Source organism: Salvia hispanica, chromosome 5, assembly GCF_023119035.1.
Source record: "Salvia hispanica cultivar TCC Black 2014 chromosome 5, UniMelb_Shisp_WGS_1.0, whole genome shotgun sequence".
NCBI classification, from domain to species: Eukaryota; Viridiplantae; Streptophyta; class Magnoliopsida; order Lamiales; family Lamiaceae; genus Salvia; species Salvia hispanica.
Window position 1 is genome coordinate 12742110 of NC_062969.1, and position 27672 is coordinate 12769781.

Genomic DNA, 27672 nt, shown 5'->3' on the forward strand with positions numbered 1-27672 from the left:
CATTGGCTATACATGTGAGTATAGGAAATATGCAAAATAAAAATTCGATAGATCATGTACTTACCATTGGCTATATCTGCGCATGTTGAAGGACAACCACATCAATATTTATTTAGATAAGTTATGTTTATATACACAATCAAAACGTAATGATTTGATTTTTTCACATTTATTGATGGTTTATTATTATAAATTCAGCGCAAGCCTTTATTGAGAATATAACGATTAATTCGTCTATTCTAACCTCTTTGAGCGTGTTCAAGCTTATATATAAAGACCTTGCGTGAGTCTTTACACCTTGCGTTAATTTGATTTAAAGGGTTGGGGCAAGAGAATCGCCTTTTGTGCGTTTAAAGAAAAATGCATGACAGAATTGAACAAGAGTTTTCAACAAAACATACATACAGTTTACTAGAAAGCACATATTTTCCAATGCAGCGGCTAATTAACTAGTATTACATCCTACCATTATTCTGTTGATTTATTCCGGCAATGGACTTTGCCCATCACCTACCTAATTAATCACCCCAACATCCACACTACCCCACTCTAAATGGGATTAGCCCAATTTGAACCTACACCTCTTTGGACGACAAATGCTCATCACCAAATGTTAGAGTCCACATTATACGGCGGCTGCTCCAACGCTGGCAGCTGCCCCTGCGGCACCGACTCCACAACCCCCGAAGTCGAACCCATACTGAAACCCGACCCCCCAAAATCATGACTCCCAAACACATTCATCTGCGGCACCAATCCGTAACCATCCGCCGCCTGCTGCTGCTGCACACCGCGCCCGCGGAGCTGCAGCGCCGTGTGCAGCAGCAGATTCATCGACAGATTCGTGCTCAGCAACGGCCACGGCGGCATCGAGTTAACCGCCGCTTCCGCATTCCAGCTCATCACGCTGCCATCATTAGCATAATTCTGCATAGCACTGATGTCAGGATGCGGCGGCGGCGGGGAGCTGGGCATGCCGAAGCTGGGCAGCTCGATGTCGCCGGGGGACGACTCGTCTGGCGGGGAGGGGTGGGGCCGCTTGACAGTGGCGGTCTTCTGGAAGATGCGGCAGACGACCCATTCCTCCTTGGCGGGCTTGAAGGTGGTGTCCAGGCGGTACTCGTGCATCACCCAGTTGGTTTTCTCACCCTTCGGGGCCCGCCCCCGGTAGAACACGAGAGTCTTCTTCATCCCCACCAGCGCGCTCCCGCGGTATATCTCCTTGTCTTTTCCTGTGGTTTTCCAGTACCCGGCCTCTGTCGCCCGGTTCGTCCTCAGCCCTGTTGGGTACTTCCGGTCGCGAAGGCTGAAGAAGTACCACTCTTTTCCCCCCATTGATGCTTTTGCTGCATTTTCAACGCAAACTCAACATTAGTATGATATTGTCTCACTTGGACTAACTCCTTATGGTATTGTATTTAAGACAATTTTCAAAGGGGTTATACTTATATATTGTTGCCACATTTTCTAATTCCATGATATAAGATGGTTTGAACTCCAACAATATAAACACCACTTGAAATACATCTATTTTTATCCTCTTATATATTCAATATTATCATACTACTAAGTCTGCCTTCTATCTGCTATTGATAAGCTAGCAAGAGAAGCAAAATGATAAGAAGAAAGTAAAATTTAACATAAGATTTGAACACAAATATATATAGCCCAAGTAAAAACTCCAAATTGCAACATGTGGAAAGAGGCACAAACTAATTAAGAACATGCACGTTGATCAATTAACAAAACTACATAACCTTTTTTTGAGAATAATATACCTGGTAGATCCCAAGGCTCACACTTGTTAAGATCAACATCTGCAACAGCCCTAGTTGTGAATTCGAAATCCGAGACTTTATTGCTAAGGTAGTATGTGATGAGCTCTTCATCCGTGGGGTGGAATCTGAATCCCGGAGGAAGCTGAGTTTCCTCCATCGTGTTTGTTTTTAGCTCGTGCAAGAAACGAAGCGGATCGAGTAGGGAGGGCAGCATCCAGAGCCGGCTATTAATGGCCCCTTCTTATCCTTCATGGCTTTGCCCAGTTGATCGATCCTTCATCGACAAGCCTCTTCTTCTCCTCACTATAAAGTCTTTGTTTATTGTGATATTTACAGCTAACACTTTGACAAAGATAGTGTGTCGCATCCATCTTTAGATTTTCTTAATGCCTTGGGGTGTTTATTTTATTTCAAGCTACATATGTGTATTAATTACTCTATCTAATTTGTTATTGAGATATAGGATTGGGTAAGAGAATAGTACTATTTCTGTTGCATTTTCTTACTTGCCGCGTAGTTTCAGCATTAGTCATCATGACTAAATGATACTAGTAGAACACAATATTGGTCCCATTAAAAATAAATCAGTGGTAAATGCATTCACAATAGATAGGCTCCACTTAAGGGCATATTTACATTTCTTCCACTCACGTCAGTATTTTACCCATAAAGCCTATCTCCATGCAATGAAAGAGGTCTATCCCACTTTCCATCTCAATCGGCCCGTTGGGGTGAAGTGATGGGGGCTGATGATCGGCCCCTTTTTCACAATGGGGCCAATCGGGGGGCCGATCATGGGGCCGGGAGACCAACCCTCTATTGCCGATGCTCTAAAGTGATCATCGGCCCCTTTTCCACAATGGGGGCCAATCGGGGGCTATCATGGGCCCGGGAGACCAGCCCTCCATTGCCAATGCTCTAAAGTGAATACTATTTGTGAGGCTAAATTGAGATCTATAATTCGAGTTGCGGATACGTGTTTGTATGTCTAAGTATGTCACAATCATTTTTTAAGTAGTATGATTTAATTACTTAGGCATGTGAAGTTATCCCGTACATACTAAAAGTAGTGGCTATCGATTTTGATCATGATCTGAATTTAAAGCATAATACTTATACAATCTAGGTTTAGTTATAAAAACATCAAAACTTAATTATACTCCGTATATGATTAACTCAGAATGTTTTACTATTTCTTGATTAAAATATTATTCCTTAAATTTAATTTGCTACAACAATTTACATCGATCTTCAGATCATAAAATAAAATAAAATAATATATAAATTGCAGATTAATATATATTTTTATATTTTGATATGGAAAAGATGAGTTTTTTGGGGGGATTTTCATGGTATTCAGGGTAATCTCTTATCCCAATGATCAATGCACTATATGTTATGAGATTGACTGGCCAAATAATTTGATGTATTCATATAGTTAGATATCGAATTCTGATCTTATGATTAAAGGAGAAGATAAGAAATGGTAAATATTGATTTTATATATTCAGGTGTGAATGCAATATACATACACAAAATAATAGTAAATTGTGTATACGTGAGAGGGAGTGTTTAGTCGAGATTATGGGCATGAACGGTCCAACCACCTTCACCCATTTCTACCCACCAAAACTATGGTAAACCTCCAATCACAACATGCCTTATAATCTTCCATATTCTATTGACACATGTTGCTTACATTCCTTTACCTTTATACAAGTTTTCATTTTTCCTATATTTTTTCCTCAGGATTTCTCATTTTATTCCGTGATTTAACCTTGCGCTAGGATCGGAGTTATTTTTGTTTCCGCAATAATATTAATTTCCTTTTTTTGATACAACGTGTTTCTATTTTGGAAAAAAAAAAGCTTAGGATCGTGGACTGATTACACGAGCAAATTTAAACTAATCAAATATTCATTGAAATTATTTTCATAAAAAATATATATGTAGAGTAGGGATGTATTCATATTCATATGTTAAATAATAGTTCAAAAATAAAAACACAGGTAGTTCATTGGTTTTATGATCTAAAGATTATATTAATGTCACATATCATCTAATAATATAGATTATTAGTCTAATAATGTAATTTAGCTAATAATATACTCCCTCCGTCCCACAAAAGATGTTACTCTTGTGGAATGACACGAGATTTTAGGAGGTTTTGTTTTGTGTGTTAAATGCAAAGAGAAAATATAATTTTTATATTCATGTAAGAGAGAACTTTTTTCAAAAAGAAAAATGTGATATCTTTTGTGGGACAAACTAAAAAGGAAAGTGTGACATCTTTTGTGGGATGGAGGGAGTACCATTTTAGTAAACTAATATACTCTCTCCGTCCACGAATAGGAGTCCCGGTTCATAATTACCATAAATGGCAAAGAGACCCCACATTCCAATAACTCATTCCACTCACATATATCATTTAAAATTAATATATACAAGTGGGACCCCTCCACTAACTTTCTTCCACCCACTTTTCTTAACATTTTTTAAAATCTGTGTCGGATAGAATGAGACTCCTATTTGTGGACGGAGGGAGTAGCATTTTAGTCTAATATCTAATAATGTAGCTTATCATAACTATCCAATCCTAATATCCAAAAGTTGTGATTTATGTTGTTGTTTTATACTAAGGAGGTATGAGGACCCTGATACACTCCATACGTAGTATATGGATGTCATACAAATTTGTGTACGTAAATACGTTTTGTTGTTTGTCTACTTAACTATTAAATATAGTACTAGTATAATTAAGTGGGTGTGAGTTGGCCAAGCGATAAATTAAAGTTAATGTATGGCACGAGTCTTATTGTGGTACAAACTTTAAATTTATAATTTATCCATGAAAAATAGTACACGATAATCATTAATTATTGGTATCTTCCTATATGTACACATAATACATTCGCCTATTATCCCTCTTAACTGATCTGTATTTGTAGCTACACAGATACGGTTAAATGTGGATTTATATTGTAGAACCTTAATACATTTATCTAGGGAATAATTGTCACTTTGCTTAGTTAACATTTAAATTGTACCAAAGTTTAATAAAGTAATACTTCCTTTGTCACACGTTATTTAAGATATTTTTTTTTTCCAGTTATTTCAGAAAAATAATAATAAATAGTTAAAGTGAAGTTAGATGTGTCATTTTTACTAGAGCACTTGCAGTTTCATTTTGTATTGTTAATCATCCAAAATAAACAATAAGTGTTAAGTAAACATCAAAATGTTTCATTTTATTTTATTCTTGTAACCATAATCATCAAACTTACAAATTATATAAAAATCAAAGCAGAAAAGATAATTCTAGTTCTTAATACATGAAAGTGAAGGGATATAACAAGTTGATAAATTTAAGAACATTATAAGATGTTGGTGAAGTATATATTTGAGCATGAAAGATACATAAGATGAGAGTGGTTGAAACGCTTACCAAACTATTAGACTGCATCTAAAAAATTTCAATCTTAACCTTAACTTTTTGTGTACTTGCAACCCTATCTAAAATTCTAAACTCACCTTTCTAGAATCCTACGTTTTTTAGCCTTCACACTAATATATCTCGACTTTTTTTTTTTTTTACATATCTGAAAATCCTATATATGATCCTGAAAAGCAAATACGTTTAATTATTCATCAAATATATACCGAAACACAAACCCTCGTTTTCTATGTCATAAGAGTTCAAAAAAAACAATCACCGATCGCTTGTCCATCTAATTAATACACAAGGAAAAAATAAATTCTAAACGCCAATGAACTACTTAAGTAAATAAAAATAAATTAGATTAAGAGTGTGTTCTCTTTGATAGCAAATTTATACTAGTACTAATATAATCAGAGATAAGAAATAAGGGAGAAATTATCACATTGTAGTAGTACTTTCAAATTTTCTTATATCATATTCATTTCATTTCATTCCATCCATGGCCAAAAAAACAGTCATGTTTTTATATTTTAGAATGTCCACCAAAATTATTAATTTATATTTATAGATGCTAATTAAGTTTCTCTTTTTAATGTGACTAGTCTCATTTTTAATTAAACGATTTCAATTATTTTTAAATATATCTTTCTTGCGTTACCAATTTTAAATTAAAACAACATCCACTATCAAGACTATTTTAAATTCTAGCTCATGCATTAAACACATATAATACACTTCTCTAACTAAAATTTTCTAAACATGTACAATTTGGCCAAAACATGGCCTAACCTATGAGATTTCTATTCTTCATCTCTCTTTCAAACTGGGAAAAAAATATGAGTCAATCAACAGAAAATGTGAGCATCAGTTTAGCTGTACAAACCGGGAATATTTCTAACGCTATAATACCTATGTATACGTGCTTATCAATGTTTTTTGCTCAGCAAGAGCCATCAGCTTTATCGTTACCTGCACGAACGAGTCCTAAGATTTTAGCACCAACAATGTTACTGTTTGGAAATCGAATGTTGATTGGAATTTTCTAAAGTTAATATATGAAACTATCCACATTGATATAGTATCATACATAAAAAAATAAAACTAAAACCAATTTTTGGAAGAAACTATCTAACAAAGGCACTCCAATGCTAAGCACTCTGTTATTCACGTAAATTAAACTAGCTATCGTTGCAGCACATTTGAAGCTTCGTTGAGGTGTATTCATATCAATGTAATTCCTCTTAATTCAAGAAAAAATATCCTTACCTCATTGATCTAGGACCCCTTCTCTCTCCAGAAACTCCTATTTTTGGATCTCTAAGCGGCTTCTGCAGCGCCCCTAACTCCTCGTCTTTCTTAGCTAAACTCTCTTTAAGAGTTGCAATCTACGAGCATTACATTGTGTAAAACATAAAATCAAACAAGTATTTGCAACCGTAAAATGAAGAAAGAAACAAAATAAAAGGACAGACAACAAAAGAAAAACTTGAGGTGAAATTAGCTTGTGCATGCACTTCACAATCATATGAATAAATGCTATATTGAATCAAAGATGTCAAGAAAATTCCGACCGGTAAAAGAGCAAAACAAAAGGAGGGAATAAGTTTCGTGTCTAAATATATTTTAGGGTAACATTAAATTATAGATAGCTAGAAACTTCCATCTGGTAATTTGACATGAACATCGGAATTGATAGCCGTTTCGTGCTTAAGAAAAAACTCAAGCAGGGAAAAAATGTGAGGATCAATAGTAGTGATTGTATGCAAACAAATTACCTGATCCGTCAATTCGCGTACTTCTTTGCTGTCTCTGCTGCTCTTTGCTGCACCCAACTCGACTCCCGACACCCTCTCAGCAAATTTTAAGGTACTCAACGTTTCACTAAAAGAAGTAGCATCGGGATTAAGCTGTACAAACATCAGGGTCTTTGCATGGCCACCTACAACATAAGCAAGATGTTGGATGGATATTACACATATCAAAATTGTGTGCAACTAGATGTTAATTAATTAGAATGAGTACTTCATAAAAATATATTTATGCAAGCAATAGAAAAAGGGAGTAACTAGTTGTGTGAGTAATATTGCAATATTTAGTGGTCAAACTTGCATCACAGATTTAGATGATAAAAAGAAAACAAAGATAAATGTATTAAATACATAAAGAATTTACATAGGCATACCTAATGAGCTCTGAAGGACTTGAGTGAGCTTGCTGTTGCGGTAAGGAACATGAGCAGACTTCTGCGACAGAGCAAAGACGACATCACCGAGGGCAGATAGCGATTTGTTGATATGTTGCGCCTCTTTAAGCCTGTCTCCCGTCACCTCTGAGCGGTCTACTCTTTCGCTCCCTGCAAGATCTACCAAATGAAGACTGCCTCGTAGAGATGAACCGCTCTTCAATTCCGTTCCTCGCGTGTGAATTGAGACAATACTGCATGCATTTATCTTCAATATGGGAGCCGTCTTGTTGTTGTAGAAAAATGCATAAATATTCACTAATATGGCTAGGACTGAACTTGGTAAAATGTAATGGCCGAATAATTGAATAATGATACTCCTTCTGACTTATTTTTAACACTATATATGTCGTGGGACGCCACCTTATCATCGAATTAACTTTCTCTCCTAGATACACATACCCAAAAGATTGGGAATAAACATTGAATGGTGAAATTTCGAAAAGTACCTGTGTGATCGACTGCTTCTTTCGTTCATGGCTGTGGCGCTTTTAGCTCTATTCTGCAGTCCAATATCCATCAGTTTCATAACTTCTTCGGACGTGTTGACTTGCTGAATGTTTGCATCCGGGACGGCCAGCCCGTTCGGTTGGGAGCTAGTCAAGATCCCAAGTGTGTGGAAATCAAGGAAAAACAAGTATTTGATGTGTGATCTGAATGAAATAGATGAAGGATAGATAGTGGCAGTGATGAAAATAGCCATTTTGCTTAGTCTGTATATAAATAGTATCCAAAGTCTAAAAATATATACAGCCATTTTTGTGAAATTGTCACAAAAATAAAAATAAGAAAAGGTTCATCTTCATGCAAAAATAAAAAAGTTCATACGACCGCGCAAATTGAACGATTCTGGATGATAGTACAGATTCATGCAAAGCATTAAGCAAAAACGTTCAATTCCCACAATCGTATGAACCTTTGATTTTCGCATGAACATGAACCCAAACCTTGAAGCCAACATATTTTCCAGACATCATATTGATTGATATCACGTGAAATTCAAATGAAGCTTCGATTTCTAGATGAACACGAGCCTTGGATTATTTCCAGATTTTAAATTACTAGAGGCATTTTTGTTAGTGACTAGAATTTACATATTTTAAAACTAATGGATACTCCTTATATTTCACTAATCCAAATGACAATTTTATTTTTTCCTCATGAAGATATGCAAGAAATTGGCATTGAAGGATATTTTTTTTGGCCGTCATTGGAGAGCAAATCGCGGACTTGTTCGTTGTATATCTCCACCATCTGAACAGAAACCTCGTATTTAAAGATGGTCCCCCGATCTTGTGTGATGGTGAACAGGTTCTTCAACGCTCGATAGTTGACCCCCCATTCATCCTCACTTGCTCCATCTGGACCAGTCTACGGAGAACGATTGTTCACTATAGAAATACATTATTAATTAGCATGTGATAAAGGTTTTGTATCTTACCATCGTGTATGTTTTCCCCGAACCAGTCTGACCATAGGCAAAAATGCACACATTAAATCCATCAAGAACAGATTGTATCAATGGCTGAGTATCTGCAAAAACTTGAGCTGCATGCATTTGAAACTTGAGTGATTGATCATGGAGATGAGCTAGGTAGAGATGCACATATTCAAAGATCAAAACCTTGAGTTGATGATAGGCCATACACTTTATCAAACCTAAACGAACGGCGCCCTTCTTTCCCTGGTTTGGCGGGGTTGGCAACCGTTAGCTCACCATTTTCACCAATGTTTTCAATAATTGATTGCTTCCCCTTTTGCCCTGGGAGAAACGGTCTTATCCGGCAGTAGACTCTAATATTTCCTGTTTAAATCAAGGCTTAAGGAATTACAGAAATTTGTTGATTTTATTGATTTATGTTCAACATGGACTCATGGAGTAAAAATGCAGGTACCTTTTAGCTCCTGCAACTCATTGTGCAGCTTCCGATTTTCTGCAAGGAGTGGATGATAGTTCTTTGCTGCATCAGCTAGAACCTTTATTTTTGAACCTGTTACAGCATGTTAGGATTTTTCAAAAATCTACTTATCTCTCATATAGTTCATCATCAAAATTTTAAAAAAAAATAGAATTATGTACCTAAGTCACTGAGCGCTTCTGAATAGTATAGCTCTGTTTTCTCGATTTCTTGCTGGATCGACTGATACGTGAATCTCAGTATCTGAATACATAGTTCACACATATGCTTTAGAAAAAAATCACTTATATGGGACAATGTAATGATGAGATTTAGATCAAGGCATACATGTAGTGCGCCAAGCTGTGAATCTGTAAAGATTTGGTGAAGTTGCTCTTTCTTCTTCCACCATTCGGATTTTGATTTTGATAATGCCTCAAGTTCCTTCACTCTACTTCTCCACTCTTCTAGCGTGACTTGAGCCTCCTTCAATCTGTTCCCCGTGTCTTGTTGTGCAGCTTCGCGTTGAGCCTTCATTGCCTGAAGCTCCTTCACTTCAGATCTCAACTCGGTTAACGAGCTTTCAGCTTCCTTCAACCTATTCTCAAGCTCCTGTTGAGTGCTGTGAGCTTCAGCTTTCATTGCCTGAAGCTCCTTCACTTCACATCTCGACTCTGTTAACGAGCTTTCAGCTTCCTTCAACCTATTTTCAAGCTCCTGTTGAGTGCTGTGAGCTTCAGCTTTCATTGCCTCAAGCTCCTTCACTCTGGACCTCGACTCATCTAACGAGCTTACAGCTTCCTTCATCCTATCTTCAAGATCTTGTTTAATGGTTTTAGCTTCTGTATCCATAGCCTCAAGCTCCTTCACTCGAGACCTCAACTCTGCTGACAACTCCACAGCTTCCATCCATTCTCTCTCAAGCTCTTGTTGAGTGCCTCCACCTTCGACTCTCATTGTCTCGATCTCCTTCACTATGGACCTCGACTCATCTAACGAGCTCACAGCTTCCTTCAGCTTATCTTCAAGCTCTTGTTTAGTGGTCCGAGCATCTGTATCCATACCCTCAAGCTCCTTCACTCGAGATTCTGTTGAGAACTTCACAGCTTCCATCAATTTACTCTCAAGCTCTTGTTGAGTGCCTCCACCTTCGACTCTCATTTCCTCGAGCTCCTTAACTCTGGACCTGGACTCAGCTAACGAGCTTACAGCTTCCTTCAGCCTATCTTCAAGCTCTTGTTTAGTGGTCCGAGCATCTGTATCCATAGCCTCAAGCTCCTTCACTCGAGATCTCAACTCTGTCGACAACTTCACAGCTGCCGTCAATTTTCTCTCAAGATCTTGTTGAGAGCCTCCACCTTCATCTCTCGTTGCCTCGAGCTCTTTTACTCTAGACCTCGACTCATCTAACGAGCTTACAGCCTCCTTCAGTCTGTCTTCAAGCTCTTGTTTAGTGGTTCGAGCTTCTGTATTCATAGCCTCAAGCTCCTTCACTCGGGATCTCAACTCTGTCGACAACTTCACAGCTGCCATCAATTTTCTCTCAAAATCTTCTTGAGTGCCTCCACCATCGACTCTCATTGCCTCGAGCTCTTTCACCCTGGACCTGGACTCATCTAACGAGCTAACATCATCCTTCAGCCTATCTTCAAGCTCTTGTTTAGCGGTTCGAGCTTCTGTGTTCATTGCCTCAAGCTCCTTCACTCGAGATCTCAACTCTGTCGACAACTTCACAGCTGCCATCAATTTTCTCTCAGAATCTTCCTGAGTGCCTCCACCTTCGACTCTCATTGCCTCGAGCTCCTTCACTCTGGACCTTGACTCATCTAATGAGCTTACCGCTTCCTTCAGCCTATCTTCAAGCTCTTGTAAAGTGGTTTGAGTTCCTCTATCCATAGCCTCAAGTTCCTTCACTCGAGATCTCAACTCGGTCGAAAACTTCACAGCTGCCATCAATTTTCTCTCAAGATCTTGTTCCGTTCCTCCACCGTCGACTCTCATTGCCTCAAGCTCCTTCACTCTACTTCTCGACTCTGTTAGCAAGCTTTGTGTTTCTTTTAGTTTATGCTCAAGCTCACTGGTTTTCATTGCCTCGTGCTCTTGAATGCGTCTAGTCTCCTGCCTCGTCTTTTCCGATTCTTGATTAAACTCACTTCTTTCACTATAATCTTGCCCCGAACTTGTCATGTCGTTCATCCCTCTTAGCTCTTGCCTCAAATTTGCCACCACTTGATTGAGGTCATCTTTCTCTTTGACAAGTTTCCATGTCTCGTGCTCGTCCGCCTTCTTTTTCTCCTCAAATTTGTTCTTATCATTCTGCTATAGAAAATTTCAAAACTAAGCTATAGACTCCTCAAATTCATGATGAATTCGTATAAAAGAATGAGTTCAACTAATAGTACCTTAATCTGCTTGAGTTGATTCATGACAATCTGCTAACAATGAATCTCTTTAGGTAGATAGGAATGTCAACATGTATAAATATTTGACGAGCGTAAAGTTGAAATTGGAAGAGCTTATATACCTGCGTCTCTTCGCTAGTCCCCGTTGCAAGGGCTTCGAGCACTCGAATTCTGGATTGGTACTTCTCTTCTCGAGCCTTGAAAACGTTATTTTGCTGAACATAAAGGGAGACGGATAAGATAAGTAGAGGATAATGATAGTAGCATCACGTGGATCTATGTAACAAACACATTACCGTGCGCAAGTGCTCTGCTTGAGTGCATATCCGACGCTCAATCTCCTGCACGACTTTCCTCAGAAGGCAAACGACGCTCTGAAATATATGCAGAAACCAAAAATTCTGTTAGCTTTTGAGGTTTGAAATGGAATTGCTAGTTCCTATTGTTAAAGATTTCAGACGTGAGGTATTGCTCCACTCTTCATCTCCACGCTCTCGTCTAATATGCCGTTGACAACGCTCAACAGTGACTGAGTCGGAGCATTCTGCAACGGATATATACACCTTTGAGTCCACCACAAAGGCATAAACGTATATGCTAACATGAAGACTTACGTCCAAGCTGTTAGATTTCATCATTTCTGTAATCTTTGCAGCAGGGAGGTCTGCGTAAGACCCTTGTTTGAGCTGAAAAACCTCATGAAACTTGTGGCCAGAGTGACTTATGACAGAGGCTGCCACAGAAATTAATCGGTAACGAAATTCAAATCACAGACAATGTTCGTATCTGCACAGGTATACAGATAGCACCTGTCATTTTGGGACTATTGCGCATTCCGTGTACAGATTTTGTGTCGGGTAATAACTTCCGCCTATCTTCTCCAAAAGGTGGAGAAGACAGCATCCGGAAGCGGTCCTCCTTTGGAGTGCTATTAGCACTTCCCCCCCTATCGCCTCCGGATTTCCATCCTGAGTTCATGGAATCCATTCTGCTAAACCGCATCATGAAATGCATCCGCAGCGTCCAGAGGCAGTCCAACACCATCTTCATAGATCCCTACACGATAAGGGAGAAAACACAGTTCAAGGGAAGGCGAAAAAACACCTTTAAACAGCGAGATTCGATCACCTTTTCAAGGTCATCCACTTGAAACCTTGGCAACCCCATTTCATCCATAGCGGACAAGAATCTTTCGACTTTTGGTCTTGAGTCACGCTAAAAAGACATCGAGCGAAAAAGGTCATGATTCGTTCCACTCCTCAAACAAGATGTTCAAATCCAAATCAATCGCGGTTACCTCAGAAATAGAGCCAGGTTTTATCTTGTTTACTATTCGACATAGAACAGATCCATCAATGAGGATGTCCCGTAGCTCATTATCCGAAGCATTTGCTGGAAAATGTAGGTCGGGAAGAACGGAATTTATCCATTCTACCAAACATGCCTGCTGCTTCACTGTCAAACAAAAGGTAAACATGCAACATCTTTGCTATCAGCATCAAAGGGGAATCAAACGTTTGAATCATATGTTGTTTCTCACCATTGATACTTGAAACAGATGCAAAACCATCACTCCGGCTGGAAGAACTCGAGCTGTTCAATCCAGCTGAGTCTTTTACATTCCGGTCCATAGAGTGAACTGAAACGGTGAACAGAAATAACGAATGAAGGGAAATCTTGATTGAGAGGCAGAGACTCGAAGACTACATTCTTTATCAAAATCACAACAGAATAAGCTCAAAAATTATTTGTGCCTAGTTGCATGTTTAAAACATAACATCTAGCTAGCTATTAAGCAATGAATGGGGTGTCAGTATTTGAATCGGGCAAGTTATCTCAAACCGCAGACATAACCAGTGAATATATCCTGAATTTCTAATCCATCTTACTAAACGACAGATTAGCCTATACCAGTGTTATCTATCCAAGGTTGATCCCAAAATTAATACTCGGACCATTCTAGTGGTTCCAAGCTGCATTTAACCGAAACCAACGGTCATTCTAATTGCTAGAACCCCTTCGTTTCCATTAGCAAGGGAAACTCCTTATGTATTTAGAAATTTACTAAAGATTCTAAAGACAAAGTAAATATGGAAAAGGCCAATACAACATCAACTCTTCCAAGTAGTATTTAACAACATGATCATTCATTCTATTCCATTCTACAAATAGGAGTTTACATGTATATAAATCATGTTCTGTGAAGAAATTGAAGTGAAAACACTAACCTAAGCATAGCATTTAAATTTTTAAAGCCCGTTTAGTTCATAAGAATCACACAATGTGACTGATTATACGAATCCACTAACCATAAATTCAACCAATTGGGGAATTTTCTCCGGTTTATTCGCATTTGCTGGCTGAAAGAACCTGCAGATAATAATTATGCAACCCTAAGTCAGAAAACAAAACTGGGACTCGTGTTGAAAAAGGAAATCAAGAATGTAAGTCTAAGAAAAATCCCAAATCATATTGATTTGCAAAATAATTATAACTTGAGTTTAGCAGCTTCAAATCCTCAATAACATCACCACCATCAACGAAAGCTTAGAAAAGAAAAGGAAAAACTAAAAAGAAGGTAACAACAAATTCTGAACATTTTTCTCGCATACAAAACTCAATAATCATGACCAACTAAGTAATTTTGTTTTGAATGTGGGTAATCCATTTTGCATGCAATTCCGTACAATCAAGACAAACCAACAAAAAAACTTTCACAAATGAAGAAAACTTTCATATTATTTAGTTATTACTTAGTGTCATCAAAAACAAACCTGAAAGGTGCAAGCAAATTATGGACAGACATAAATTTTATGCAAATTCTAAAAAAAAGAATTTCGACATGATCTTTTTTTTTTTTTTGAAGTTTTCTGGTAAAATCTAAATGTAGATTGTGTTGTTTCAGTGGTGAAGTAAAATGTTGCAGTAAAAAGATACATTTTGGTTGGGTGGTTGTTGGTCTTCTCAAAGCTGTTGGGATTCTACGAAAGGTCGGTTTTCCGTCAACTTAGGGAGAGAGCTCTTCTTATATTGATTTTTATACTTATTATGAATTTAAATTATAGATATGTAAGTACCCCATCATTTAATTTTTTATCCTCTGTTTTGAGGAGTGTCTGTGTCTTCACCATTAAACCATTTTGTCCCTTGTCATTTGCATGTGTTCATTAAAGTATTGAGCCAATATTTCAAATTATCTCACGAATCTTGATTTGTGAGACGATTTATTTTGGGGACATACTTGTTTCAATAATCTGACGAATATTTTATTTTTCAAATTAATACTTGAATAAAACATTCGCATTTTTTATTGTTAGGCGAAAATGCTTTTTTTTCGAATTTTTTGGTTGGTAAAGAAAGTTTGCAAGAAAAGCATTATTTCTAACGAAGAAAAATGGCATTTATAAAGAAAAACTTGGTCATTAACATTTAAAAAGTGTCGTCTATCATTTTGTTCTGTGTCATAATTCGAAGTAGGGACATAATCAGGTCCATAAGTGAAATTTTGTCAAAAATCAAAGCAAATCTCAGTCATTGAATCTTGTGACGTAAACGTTAGATTAATAACACGTGTCATCTAATAATGTAGATTGTGTAATCTAATAATGTAGCTCGACTAATAATGTAAATAATGTAGATGGTGTAGTCTAATAATATAGCTCGGATATTATGATCACAACCATTCAATCTAAGGATCCAAGGGTTGAGATTCGCTTTGATTTTTGACAGGATTTCACTTATGGACCATAGCATACCCTACTGGAAGTATATACATAGATCGTGTTGGGAAAAGTGGTGATAATTATCAAAGAGTATAAAAAATAAGTTGATACTTGCGCAGCGGAACCAGGATAATTATTTTCCCTCTTGCTGGATTAAATAATGGGACCAAACCAAGAAAACAAATTTGGTGCAGAATAAAAACGTGAGACGAGAATTTTACGTGGAAAACCCAAATCGGGAAAAACCACGAGACCGAAGTCTAAATCTTCCACTATGTACATAGTAGGCTTACAAAATTCTCCCTACACTCTATAGGGGAAACACAAATCTCAAGTTGAATAACTTGGAATACACACAAGAAGAGTGAGCTACAATTTCAAGGGAGATGGGAATTTTTCCTCACTTTTTCTTCTCTCAAAATGCACTCACTGAAACTCTCTCTTGCTCCCTCTCTCACTAGTTGCTATAATCTGCAACTCTTGCACACTCTTCATCGACGAATTGCATCTCTACTTATAGGAGGAATGAGCTGCAAATTTCCACTCCTATAGCTTACTCTACAACCGACCTATAGCTTCACATATGTGAGAGAATTTCAAAGCTGCAGATTTGCAATAAATTGTTGCAGCTCTAATTCACCATTTTAGTCAACCTTTGTTGGCTATTCTTCACAATATTTTCAACTATAGCGGCTGCTTCCACATGAGGTGGATAATCTCAACAATTCTCCCCCTCCACCTTATGTAGGGATTCAACGAGACCCGCTTCTTGCCTGCAGATCTCAAGCTTATCTCGGGGTAAGGACTTGGTAAGCATATCGGCACCGTTCTCATCGGTGTGCACCTTCTCCAGCTGCAAAAGCTTTCCGTCAAGTGCTTCTCGTATCCAGTGATACCTCACATCAATATGCTTCGTTCTTGAGTGAAAACTCGAATTCTTACTCAAGTGAATTGCGCTTTGACTGTCGCAGTAAAGCACATACTTCTCTTGCTTCAAGCCCAACTCTTGCAGAAACTCCTTTAACCACAACAGGTCTTTACAAGCTTCCGTCATAGCTATGTACTCCGCCTCCGTTGTGGATAATGCCACGCATTTTTGAAGTTTCGATTGCCATGAGATAGCTCCCCTTGCAAGTCTCATCAGGAATCCGGACGTGGACTTCCTGGAATCTATGTCACCAGCCATGTCTGCATCCGTATATCCATCTAGTAGGATATGGTTGTCGCCAAACTTCAGACAAAGTCTAGAAGTACCTCGCAGGTACCGAAATATCCATTTCACTGCGGTCCAATGCTCCTTTCCCGGGTTAGAGAGAAATCTACTAACCACACCAACTGCGTGAGCTATGTCTGGTCTGGTGCATATCATAGCATACATTAGACTGCCCACCGCAGAAGCATATGGCACCTTCCGCAGCTCTTCCTTTTCTGTCTCACTTGTCGGGCATTGCGCAGAGCTGAGCTTCATATGACCCGCAAGTGGAGTGGTGACCGGCTTCGACTTGCTCATACTGAATCTTTCAAGAACTTTCTCAATGTATTGTTCTTGAGATAACCAGAGCTTCTTGCTCTTTATATCCCTGGCGATCTTCATTCCAAGGATCTGCTTAGCCACGCCCAAGTCTTTCATCGTAAAAGACTCGCTAAGCTCTTTCTTCAGCTCAACAATTTTGTTGGCATCATGGCCTACAATCAGCATGTCGTCAACGTAGACCAACAGTATGATAAAATCACCTCCTGCGAACTTCTTGAAGAAAACACAGTGATCTGAGGTGGTCCTGTTGTAGCCATGGGTCGTCATGAAGGACTCAAACTTCATGTACCATAGTCTAGGAGCTTGTTTTAGGCCGTACAAGCTCTTCCTCAACCTGCACACAAGGTTCTCTTTTCCTTTGACTTGGAACCCTTCAGGTTGGACCATGTAGATTTCTTTATCCAAATCTCCATGCAGAAACGCCGTCTTCACATCAAGTTGCTCGATCTCCAGGTCTGAGCTGGCAGCAATCGCGAGCACGACTCTGATTGAAGACATCTTCACCACTGGTGAGAAAATATCATCAAAATCCACACCTTTCCGTTGGCTGAAACCTTTCACAACCAGTCTGGCCTTGTACCTTGGTTGTGAGCTATGCTCCTCAGCCTTCAATTTGTAGACCCACTTATTTTTCAATGGCCTCTTGCCGGCTGGCAACTTCACCAAGTCATAGGTGTGATTTTGGAGTAAGGAGTTCATCTCCTCCTTCATGGCCTCTAACCACTTTTCCTTTTGGTCATGCGCCATGGCTTCAGCAAAACTCTGTGGCTCTCTTCCATCAGTGAGCATTACATACTCATGTGGGCTATATCTGGTAGAAGGTTGTCTCTCTCTGACTGACCTTCTGACTGGAGGGACTTCATTTTGTGCAGGTGGAATCTCCTCGTCACCTGCTCCATCATCAACCGGATCGCCTTGCTCCGGTTGGATATCTCCCCCGTGATCTTGAACCGCCGGCAAAGGTACTGGATCTAAGTTGACAGGAACTTCTGAATTAGATTCAGGCTTTTCTTTCGCATCATCAGAACTTGATCTTCAAGGAATACGACATCTCTCCTTCTGATGACCTTCATGCTAACCGGGTCCCATAATCTATAACCAAACTCTTCATGGGCGTATCCCAAGAAGATACATGGTTTGGTTTTGTCATCAAGCTTGGATCTCTCATCTTTTGGAATGTGCACGAACGCCCTGCAGCCAAACACTCTCAAGTGTTTGTAAGACACGTCTTTTCCGGACCAAACTCGGTCTGGAACGTCACCGCCCAGAGGAGTTGATGGAGAAAGGTTGATCAAGTCAACTGCAGTCCTCATAACTTCACCCCAAAAGGATTTGGGCAGTTTGGAATGCGACAACATGCATTTGATTCTCTCACAAATCATTCTGTTCATCCTCTCTGCCACTCCGTTGTGTTGAGGAGTCTTTGGGACACTTTTCTCAAGCTTGATACCATGGTTCTTGCAGTGCAGCTCAAATGGGCCTTGGTACTCGCCGCCATTGTCTGCACGAACACACTTCAGTTTCCTTCCCGTCTGCCGCTCGACTTTTGCTTGAAAATGCTTAAAGACCTCCAAGGTTTGGTCTTTGGTTTTCAAAGCAAAACTCCAGACTTTTCTCGAAAAATCGTCAATGAAAGTGACGAAATATAATGCGCCACCAAGAGTTCTGTCTTTCATGTAGCACAAATCTGTGTGCACCAAATCAAGAGGTTGAGCTCTTCTTGAGGGAGAGAAGCTCTTGAATGCGACTCTGTGTTGTTTTCCGGCCAAACAATCAACACAGGTTTCCAAATGCATTCCTTTTACCTCAGGGATGAGGCTTCTTCTAGCCAAGACTCCAGACCTTTCTGGCTCAGATGTCCAAGCCTCTTATGCCATATCTCAATGGAGGAATTTTTGACGACTGCATTCATCTCTCCATTGGACAACGTTGCATGCATCAAGTAGAGCGAATTTTGCTTTCTACCTTTTGCTGCAATGAGGGAGCCCTTTATCAACTTCCATTTTCCTTCGCCGAAATGGTTGATGTAACCATCGTCGTCGAGCTTGCCGGTGGAAATAATGTCGAGTCTGATATCAGGAACATGTCGAACATCTCTCAGAATGAGCTTACATCCCGTGTCAGTGAGCAGATGAATGTCTCCTATACCAGCAACTTCTGTCACGCCGTGGTTGGCCATTCTGACTTTGCCAAAGCTGCCACCGGTGTAGGATGCAAACATATCACGGTATGGGGTGATGTGATATGATGCACCCGAATCAATGATCCAGTCCGTTTGTTGGCATGACAAACTCACACAGGCATCATCGCAAACTACGACGACATCGCCATCAGTTGCAACTGCCGCTGTGTCCTTCTCAGCATTTTCATTATTTCCTCGCGTTTGATCTCTTTTCTTCTTTCTGCAGTCTCTCTCGTAGTGGTTTGGCCCACCGCAATAATGGCATTTGAAGTCCTTTTTGTGTTTAGACTTCCCCCTGGATTTGTCTCTCATGTTTTGAGAGTTTCTATTTTTACTTCTCCCTCGATCACTATTTTCAGCAACCATCGCCTTTGTCTCAGAAGAATGATCTTGCTCCCTTCTTCTGGATTCTTCGTTAAGAAGACAATATTTGACCATCTGCAAGGTCAGTGCTCCCCCTGGAGCCGTGTTGCTGATTGACACTACAAGAGTGTCCCAACTATCCGGCAACGAACTGAGTAGCAATAAAGCTATCACTTCATCATCAAGAGAAATCTTCATATTGTTGGATTGGTTGATAAGACCCTGATATGCATTGAGGTGCTCCGTCATGTTGGCACTCTCCACATATCGCAATCGAACGATTTTTCTGATGATGGATGCTTTGTTCAAGGCATTTTTCCTCTCGAACATAGCTTCCATTTTCTTCCAAAAAACATCAGCCTTTTCCTCATTGGCGAAATGATGGAAGATATTGTGTTCGTGGAAGCGCCGGATGTAACCAACAGTTTTTCTGTGCATGATGATCCAGTCATCATCACTCATATCCTTTGGTTTGGCATCGTCTCCATGTAAGGACAAATAGAGATCCTTACAGTAGAGAAGATCCAACATGCTTGGCTTCCAAATTGAGTAATTCGTTCCGCTCAATTTGAACATGCCACCAAGCGAAGACGATTCCTCCATTTTTAATCCTCCTCAAAACCACGATAGTGGCTCTGATACCACTTGTTGGGAAAAGTGGTGATAATTATCAAAGAGTATCAAAAATAAGATGATACTTGCGCAGCGGAACCAGGATAATTCTTTTCCCTCTTGCTGGATTAAATAATGGGACCAAACCAAGAAAACAAATTTGGTGCAGAATAAAAACGTGAGACGAGAATTTTACGTGGAAAACCCAAATCGGGAAAAACCACGAGACCGAAGTCTAAATCTTCCACTATGTATACAGTAGGCTTACAAAATTCTCCCTACACTCTATAGGGGAAACACAAATCTCAAGTTGAATAACTTGGAATACACACAAGAAGAGTGAGCTACAATTTCAAGGGAGATGGGAATTTTTCCTCACTTTTTCTTCTCTCAAAATGCACTCACTGAAACTCTCTCTTGCTCCCTCTCTCACTAGTTGCTATAATCTGCAACTCTTGCACACTCTTTATCGACGAATTGCATCTCTACTTATAGGAGGAATGAGCTGCAAATTTCCACTCCTATAGCTTACTCTACAACCGACCTATAGCTTCACATATGTGAGAGAATTTCAAAGCTGCAGATTTGCAATAAATTGCTGCAGCTCTAATTCACCATTTTAGTCAACCTTTGTTTTCTTCACAATATTTTCAACTATAGCGGCTGCTTCCACATGAGGTGGATAATCTCAACAGATCGGTTATATGACATCGGAGTATAAAATTGTTACACAAAATTTGTTTCCAAAAGACAAAATTTACAATTAATTGGTGAGGTGAGCGGCAAGATTAAGAATATAGATTCATTTGTTACCTTGAACTATGATCTTATTTAAGTTAGAAACTAAGAGAATGAGAGGCGAAAGCAAATAAAGGCAAAAAGTTAGTATGATGCAAAGCATCCGGCAAATCTATAGCTTCAAATAAGGGGTTATTAAGAAATGAGCATAGCATGATTAGCATCTATTTTAACATATAATGGAGGATATGTGATACTGAAATCTTAACATGGCTGCTTGGTAACTCAAAAGGTAAAAGCTACTAGTAAAGGTCATCTCCTATTCGCAGCTCCTTTTACATACAAAACGAAGAGCACAATATATTCTGAAATGAAGAGTTATCACCTAGCAAAAATAAGCGGTTCCTTTTGCATACAAAACGAAGAGCACAACATATTCTTAAATGAAGAGTTCATCACCTAGCAAAAATAAACGGTTCCTTTTACACACAAAACGAAGAGCACAACTTAATAGTGACATAGTAGTAAAATATTAGCAAACCATTCAAAACAGATTCAAGTGTGTCTATGAAAACAATGGTTTCGCCTCAAACCTTACTCCTGGCCGTCCTGAGGGCCGGGAGCAGTGCCACCATTTCTACCTTCGCCTCCAGCGGTCTGTGGGAGCAGATACTTCCCCACCCATTGCCTCCAGGTAGGTACGAATACGCTTCGCCTTCTTCCTATCCCCTGCCTCAGTAAGCTGGACGATCTTTTTAGAAGCCCAAACCCGCAGCTCCTCCTCCCGCGTCCCTTCTCGCAGAAACTCCAACTTATGCCTAACCACCATACGCGGCCTTGATGTCTGCCAACAGATCCTCATCCAACTCCGCCTCATCCTCATTCTCCCTGGCACGTACAGAGCAAAGCAAGCAGCGCCCAGCTCCATAGCATCCATTGGCTCATACGCAGAAGCAGCCAGCTCCTGATCACGACGCTCCTGCATCAACACAATCTCCCGTTGCAACCTAGCCACCTTCTTACTCTACAAAAAAAATGGCTAAGGACATTTTTTAATACAAGCCAAGATGCTAGTATTTGTAAATAAACTGCTTCAGGAAACGTCTTCATTGTTGGTGTCCCAACTAAAATTAAGCAATGCAAAAAGCAACTTTCTGTTGCGTCCTAAGTAATTGAGCTTCTATTTTGGAAACTGAGAAACCTGAGCCTCCATCTGCTTGTTGGGCCCACTTCCTTCGAGTATCATTCAAGAACTGAGTACCGTCATCATTCTTCAGCCACACGCAGAACTTGAAGATCTGCGCCACGGTGCAAGTTTCCGGCGTGGTCCAGAATTCCATGGCGTTGCCCTTGCCTATGATGGTGGTCCTGATAGCGGGGTTACTCTCCGTGGTCAGCAGCTTGTCAGTGAAGTTCGATACGATCGCCTGCCTCGTCCACGTCGCCACCGGAAACGCCTCAGCGCCTAGCGGCCTTAACGTTTCTGCTAGAATGGTGTCATAGTCGACAGCGGGCCTCGGCTTGAGCCCAGCACGTCCTCCGGGATGAGCCATTGCAGCAAGAAACCTAACTTTTGAAGACACAAAACCACTGCTACAGCAACAAAGACTTAAGTAATGGGAGTACTACTGAAGCGCTACAACTAAGCGAGTAACGAGGTGAATGGAATATGAAAGCTTGTTTTGAATCTAAACATGGTTTTTTTCATAGATTTTAGTTTATTTTCATTTTGTAAAAAATGTTTTAAGGATATTGGAATTTTAGTGTTTTTCTTTTTATTTTTTAAGAGAATTCCGATGTCAATTTTATTGCTTTAGAAATTCTGGCTAAGCCATTTAACTGCATCAAGTAATCTTTTTGCTAGTAGACAATAAAAGTAGTAACGAAGGAGATGAAAAACAGTTATTGCAATGTAATATTACTAGTTGAAGCTCGATAAATAGGAGAGAAAGGAAAAAGTAAGAGAAAAAAATAATACTCGTATTATTATTATTATAAAAATAAAAGAAGATTATTTTGACCAACAAATAAAATAAAATGATTATCGCAGCAAAAAGGCGATTCCGTCGCCTTGGTGGCCCCCACACTCCGGTCCGACATCATGTGAGGAGGTTAAATCAGGGTACGCAGTAGTCCGTTAAGAGGGAGGCCTTAACCCACTGACAGTCATAAGCCAGCAGTGAGATTTGAACCCAGACTATGCAGCACGAATAAGCAGCAAGATCTGCCCCTCTATTGCCAACTGCACTATGCTCCTTCGGGCAAATAAAAATAATGAAATGATTATTGATTGTGAATTGAGGAAGTACTATCATTTTTATATAAAAATATTTTTAATAATCTCAAATTTGGAAATAATTGCAATCGAGTCGTGAGCTTTAAATCTCGCTTGAATTTGCACTAGACCTTAAATTGTTCATTTAGTAGTAATAATAGCAAGTCAATGCTATTGTCATATATTAACCCATTTTCTATTTTAAAGAACATGTCATAATCCTAACTCACAAATATTCGAATATCACTAGCTGCAAGTAGGGCTGGGGAAAAATACCGAAATACCGAAATACCGGCCTTATCGTACCGAAAAAATATCGAAAATACCGAATTTTCGGTATACCGTGACTTTCGGTATGGTATGATACCTTACCGAAAGAATCCGGTAAGGTAACGGTATGAATTTTCAAATACCGCGGTATACCGCTGCATACCGAAATTCGGTATATACCGTAAATTAAGGTATATACCGTAAATTAAGGTATATACCACAAAAATATAAACACAATTATATATAAAATATATTTTATATATTTTTAAATTATAAAATCTATTGTGAAATATAAATATAATTATGAATAAATTATATTTAACTTATTTTTAAAATTATAAATTATAAATAATATTTTAAAAACTCTAATTTTCTATTTTAATTGATGTTGAAAGTCAGGTATACCGCAAAAGTAAGGTATACCGAACTTCGGTACGCTCCAAAAATGAAGTACGGTATCGGTACGAAAATTTGTCATACCGAAAATAAGGTATACCGAAGTTCGGTATACCGAAAACTTTGGTAAGGTAAAGGTATGACTTTTTCGCATACCGTATTTACGGTAATGTCACGACCACAACTCCCTAGTGCTAGTGAGCGTAGCTATTTCGCGACTAAACGATTCTCAATAATCAAGGGACAACAATAAAAGGATGAAATCACTTAAAACAAAAGTATCAAAGGCATATGGGTACATAGTCAAAACGTGTTCAGAGTATCAAGACTAAGTTCATAGCTTTCTAGCACAAAATTCTAGATTTGCAGCGGAAGAGTCCAAGACAAAATAGCACGTATGAAGACATGCTACTTTGGGCTACCTAACTACTTATTTAAAAGAAAAGCTTGTCCCAACACTTTCGCCTGCTCGTCCACGTTCAACCTGCACATTTGAAAATAACATGCAGGGCTGAGTATTTGATATACTCAGTGGGCACATTGCCAAAAATGGTTCTATCTTTAATTGTCAATGCCACAGTTGAGTGATCACGGGGTTTTACTTAAAAGACCCGAGTCACTAAAATACTTTTCCTTTAGTAAAGATTTGATTGCGCAATCACATAACATAGATATACCATATCTGAAACTGATGTGAACCGGGAATGTGGCCACATTCCACGACGGTCACTGGACCGGCCAACTCCTTTGTTAGCTCACGGTCCCCTCATGTGTACACTAGTCCGAGTAGGGTTTGCGGCCCTACTGGGACCCGAATTCGATTTAACTAAATTGGCATAGCCAAGCAGATAGGTAATCATAAAACAAAACATGGCATGACAACATACTTGAGCAAAGATTCACATTTTCATACTGAAATCACGTTTTGAAAGAAATGCCCACCTCAAAGGCTATCCCCTTAGCCGAACAAACTCCTTAGCTTGATTTTTAGATGACGCGCGAAGACGCCCCTTTAGTAACATGGAAATAATACTTAATTAGGCTTAAGAAGCCAAATGAACTCAAACGTGAATGCATCCTAAGTGCGTGCTCTTTTATTCTTTTCCTTAAATTTTTCTAGAAAAGTTCTAGAATTCTTGAATATTAATTAAATCAGTAGATTTAATTAAACTGGGAAAATTATTCGCTTAACTAGGGGATGTTACCTCCTATGCCATTTATTCAAGCACTGAAATAGACTCGAGGTCTATTCATCATTTCGGAAATAATTATTCGAGCGCTAATACTAAAGTCCGGGAATTAAATTTATCATCGTGGAAATAATTTAGCGGACCATTACTTAACCTCAATTATTTGATTGAGCAACATAGGTGGGCTCACGATTTAATTAGGCTAAAGCCAACTCCCATTTTATTTTAATTATTAGCCCAACTTCTTAGTTTATTAAAGAATTAGTCCATTCTTTAGAATAAAACCTTAGCCCATGCATTTAATTAATAGAGGCCCAAGAAGAGGCCCAATTTACTCCCTTCTCTCAACAGCCATCGGCCTCTCTCTCTCTTTTCTCAAATTCCCAAATCAAAAACCCCAACTTGGAAGAGAAATCGACGGCTCCTCTCCCTCGCCGTTCGCCGGTCGTCGGGTCGCCGCTGTCTCGCCGTCAGCGCCGTCAGTCGCCAGCTATGGGCCGGCGACGAGCCCTTGCCGCTGCCGTCACGCGAGGATTTGGGGAAAACAGCGCCTCTGTCCGACGCCGCCATCCGCCATCCGGTGTCGCCGCCGGTCGTGAGCTCAGCGAGGCAGCACTGCCATCGCGGTCAGACACTCCGTGAGGCGGGTCGTCGTTCGTGCTCCTTCATCGCTCTCAGTTGGAGTCGCGGAGGGGTCCTCGGCATCTCCGTCGCGCCATCCAGTTCCGCCGTCGTTTCGTACTTCGCCAGCGAAGTCGCCGACAGGAAAAAGGCATCGCCTTTCTCTCTTTCTCCGGCGTTCCCTGGCGACTCACGCCCGTCAAAGCTCCAGCCCTCCCCTGGCTCCCTCCGACGAATTCTCTATCGTCGTCATCGCAGCTCGCCGCTGCTGCCTCCCGTCCTTTCACGGCGACTCAGCGCCGTCGCTGACATCTCTGGCTGAGGCAGACGCTGCTCGGTCCGCTTCGCAGACCAGCGCCGCCGCCGCCGCTGCCGCAGCCCGTCGGCCTTAAAGCTAAGTTCTTTTTCCCCCTTTCATTACTTAGTATATTTGTTTGAAACTTGGACAGTAGCAATGTTGGAAACGTTTTGATTGTTGTGATTTGAGGTTGTGATCTTGGATATATACTTTAGTTTACTGGAAAGAGATTGATCTTGAAAAGGTTATAGTTTGCTACTGAAAATTAGCATGAGGGCAGCCTATTGTGCTCTTGTTCCATTTATAAGTTAAAGTTCTTCAAAGGCTACTACTGCTATGAGATTTCTCTAGCAAATTCTACATCCTTGAGCTAGCATGATGTTCTAAACAAGGGCAGAGAGTGTGCTTGTGTTACTTTGATTGTGCTTCCTAAGTTGTGGTGCCTCTATATGATGATATGTATAGCTATTGGGGAAAGAAGATGGAGGTGTATTACCTCTGGAAAAATCGAAGGAATGGCTGTCTTTGCTGCCGTTCACCTTGTTCCACCCTCTACTCTCGGTTTGTGCTGAAATTTTGAAGTGTTTGTGAAAGGGAGTTGAATGTGGTGTGGAGGGAAATTTATAGGCAGATTGGTGTACTTGTGAGCCTTAAATGAGGCTGCTGAAACTCTTGTTTCTATCCAGCAGCATATCTCTCTTTTCTTGATCCATTGCAGCAACTTTAACTGAAACTTGGTGGTATACTAAGGGTATATTGCAGCAACAATCCTTTTTGTTGGTTCTTCACCACTCCTTTTATTTAATTAAACTTGGTGTTTTGTCTATGCATAAGTACTCTTGCATTAATACACTTTGTTTGATTTTTTTGCAGGTACAAGCGAGAGAATGCAGGGGCTGTTGGGAGCAGAGGAGTTCAAACTGACTTTGCTTCCTTTGGTAAGTCTTTTGGTCTACTCTAACAAAGGTATTACTGTCATTTTCCTCAAGTGTAAGCTGCTGGCTGTTTTAGTACTTTTGAGGGTTGAGAGTTTTTGTTCTCACATAGTTATTGTCACGAAAAGGGGTATTAGGGAGCCAACTTTGCCATCCTCAAATTCCCTTTTGTTCCCCTTGCATTTAATACACTTGTTTATCTTTTGCAGGAGAAAGAGACAACTTGGCTGCCACCCAACTGTCCCGAGAAGTAGGCTCGCTGCCCTGGCTCAACGGGCTGACCGGGTAGGGTCGCGGTGGTGTGCGACTTGGGCTCGAAAAAAAGAGGCCCAAAGTGTAGTAAAAGAGCCGACTTTAGTTTCTTAGCCTTTTAGCCCATACTTGTATATTTTGTACTAGCATTCAAATTTCCTTTTTCTTAAACTCTTAACTCACATGTACTTAATTATGTAAGCTAAAGTGTAGTTCGGCAAGTAGTTGAACTTTCTTAGTTAGGAAAAGAACTCTTCATATTCTTCTTCGTTAGTTATGTATCAAAAACATATGGAATTGCTTTGGTTCGTTCCGACTCTCACTACTTTTTACTTCGCAACTAATCGACACTTAAGTAAACACAAAGCGACGAGTTCTTATTTATTTCAACGTAACCAGAGAGGACGTTACATTTCTAGTTCCTCATTACTATATCGAAAACAAAATACTGGTGCGGGTATTACAGGTAAGGTATACGGTATGGTGGTTTCGGTAAGGTATACCTTACCTACCCACCCCTAGCTG

The 27672-nt window shown here is 39.7% G+C and overlaps 2 protein-coding genes and 1 long non-coding RNA gene across 4 annotated transcripts; 1 reads left to right on the forward strand and 2 right to left on the reverse strand.

The window, feature by feature from the left end:
- Nucleotides 1-380: 380 nt before the first annotated feature.
- On the reverse strand, nt 381-2041 carry LOC125191131 (NAC domain-containing protein 100-like). The gene is made up of 2 exons (XM_048088605.1): nt 1779-2041; nt 381-1346 (listed from the first exon to the last, which is right to left on the reverse strand). Exons 1-2 carry the CDS (start codon nt 1990-1992, stop codon nt 604-606), a joined length of 957 nt encoding a protein of 318 aa, XP_047944562.1. The 5' UTR covers nt 1993-2041; the 3' UTR covers nt 381-603.
- Nucleotides 2042-6479: 4438 nt separating this feature from the next.
- Nucleotides 6480-13390, reverse strand: LOC125189447 (kinesin-like protein KIN-14C). Its single transcript, XM_048086724.1, has 23 exons — nt 13300-13390; nt 13057-13214; nt 12888-12974; nt 12569-12815; nt 12374-12492; nt 12220-12303; nt 12056-12133; nt 11882-11974; nt 11760-11789; nt 11382-11673; nt 10716-10820; nt 10506-10640; nt 10340-10445; nt 9706-9814; nt 9540-9621; nt 9355-9450; nt 9084-9263; nt 8901-9007; nt 8655-8830; nt 7909-8073; nt 7400-7653; nt 6993-7156; nt 6480-6602 (listed from the first exon to the last, which is right to left on the reverse strand). The coding sequence occupies exons 1-23, from the start codon at nt 13388-13390 to the stop codon at nt 6480-6482; spliced, it is 3081 nt and encodes a 1026-aa protein (XP_047942681.1).
- A 12671-nt stretch (nt 13391-26061) lies between these two features.
- Nucleotides 26062-27431, forward strand: LOC125187857. Of its 2 annotated transcripts, XR_007170674.1 has the most exons (3): nt 26069-26711; nt 26834-26926; nt 27105-27431. It is a non-coding gene; the product is annotated as an uncharacterized LOC125187857 (long non-coding RNA). The 2 variants fall into 2 exon arrangements; XR_007170673.1 differs by having other exon boundaries at nt 26062-26926.
- The last annotated feature ends 241 nt before the right edge of the window (nt 27432-27672 follow it).

Excerpts from the sequence above, each read along its gene's own strand:
- LOC125191131 (XM_048088605.1), bottom strand. The coding sequence starts at position 1,992 with ATGCTGCCCTCCCTACTCGATCCGCTTCGTTTCTTGCACGAGCTAAAA. Across the intron at positions 1,347-1,778 it reads TGAGCCTTGGGATCTACCAG|CAAAAGCATCAATGGGGGGA; the intron begins GTATATTATTCT and ends TTGAAAATGCAG.
- LOC125189447 (XM_048086724.1), bottom strand. The coding sequence starts at position 13,390 with ATGGACCGGAATGTAAAAGACTCAGCTGGATTGAACAGCTCGAGTTCT. Across the intron at positions 11,790-11,881 it reads GGACTAGCGAAGAGACGCAG|ATTGTCATGAATCAACTCAA; the intron begins GTATATAAGCTC and ends CATTGTTAGCAG. Across the intron at positions 9,264-9,354 it reads TGAGTTGCAGGAGCTAAAAG|GAAATATTAGAGTCTACTGC; the intron begins GTACCTGCATTT and ends TGATTTAAACAG.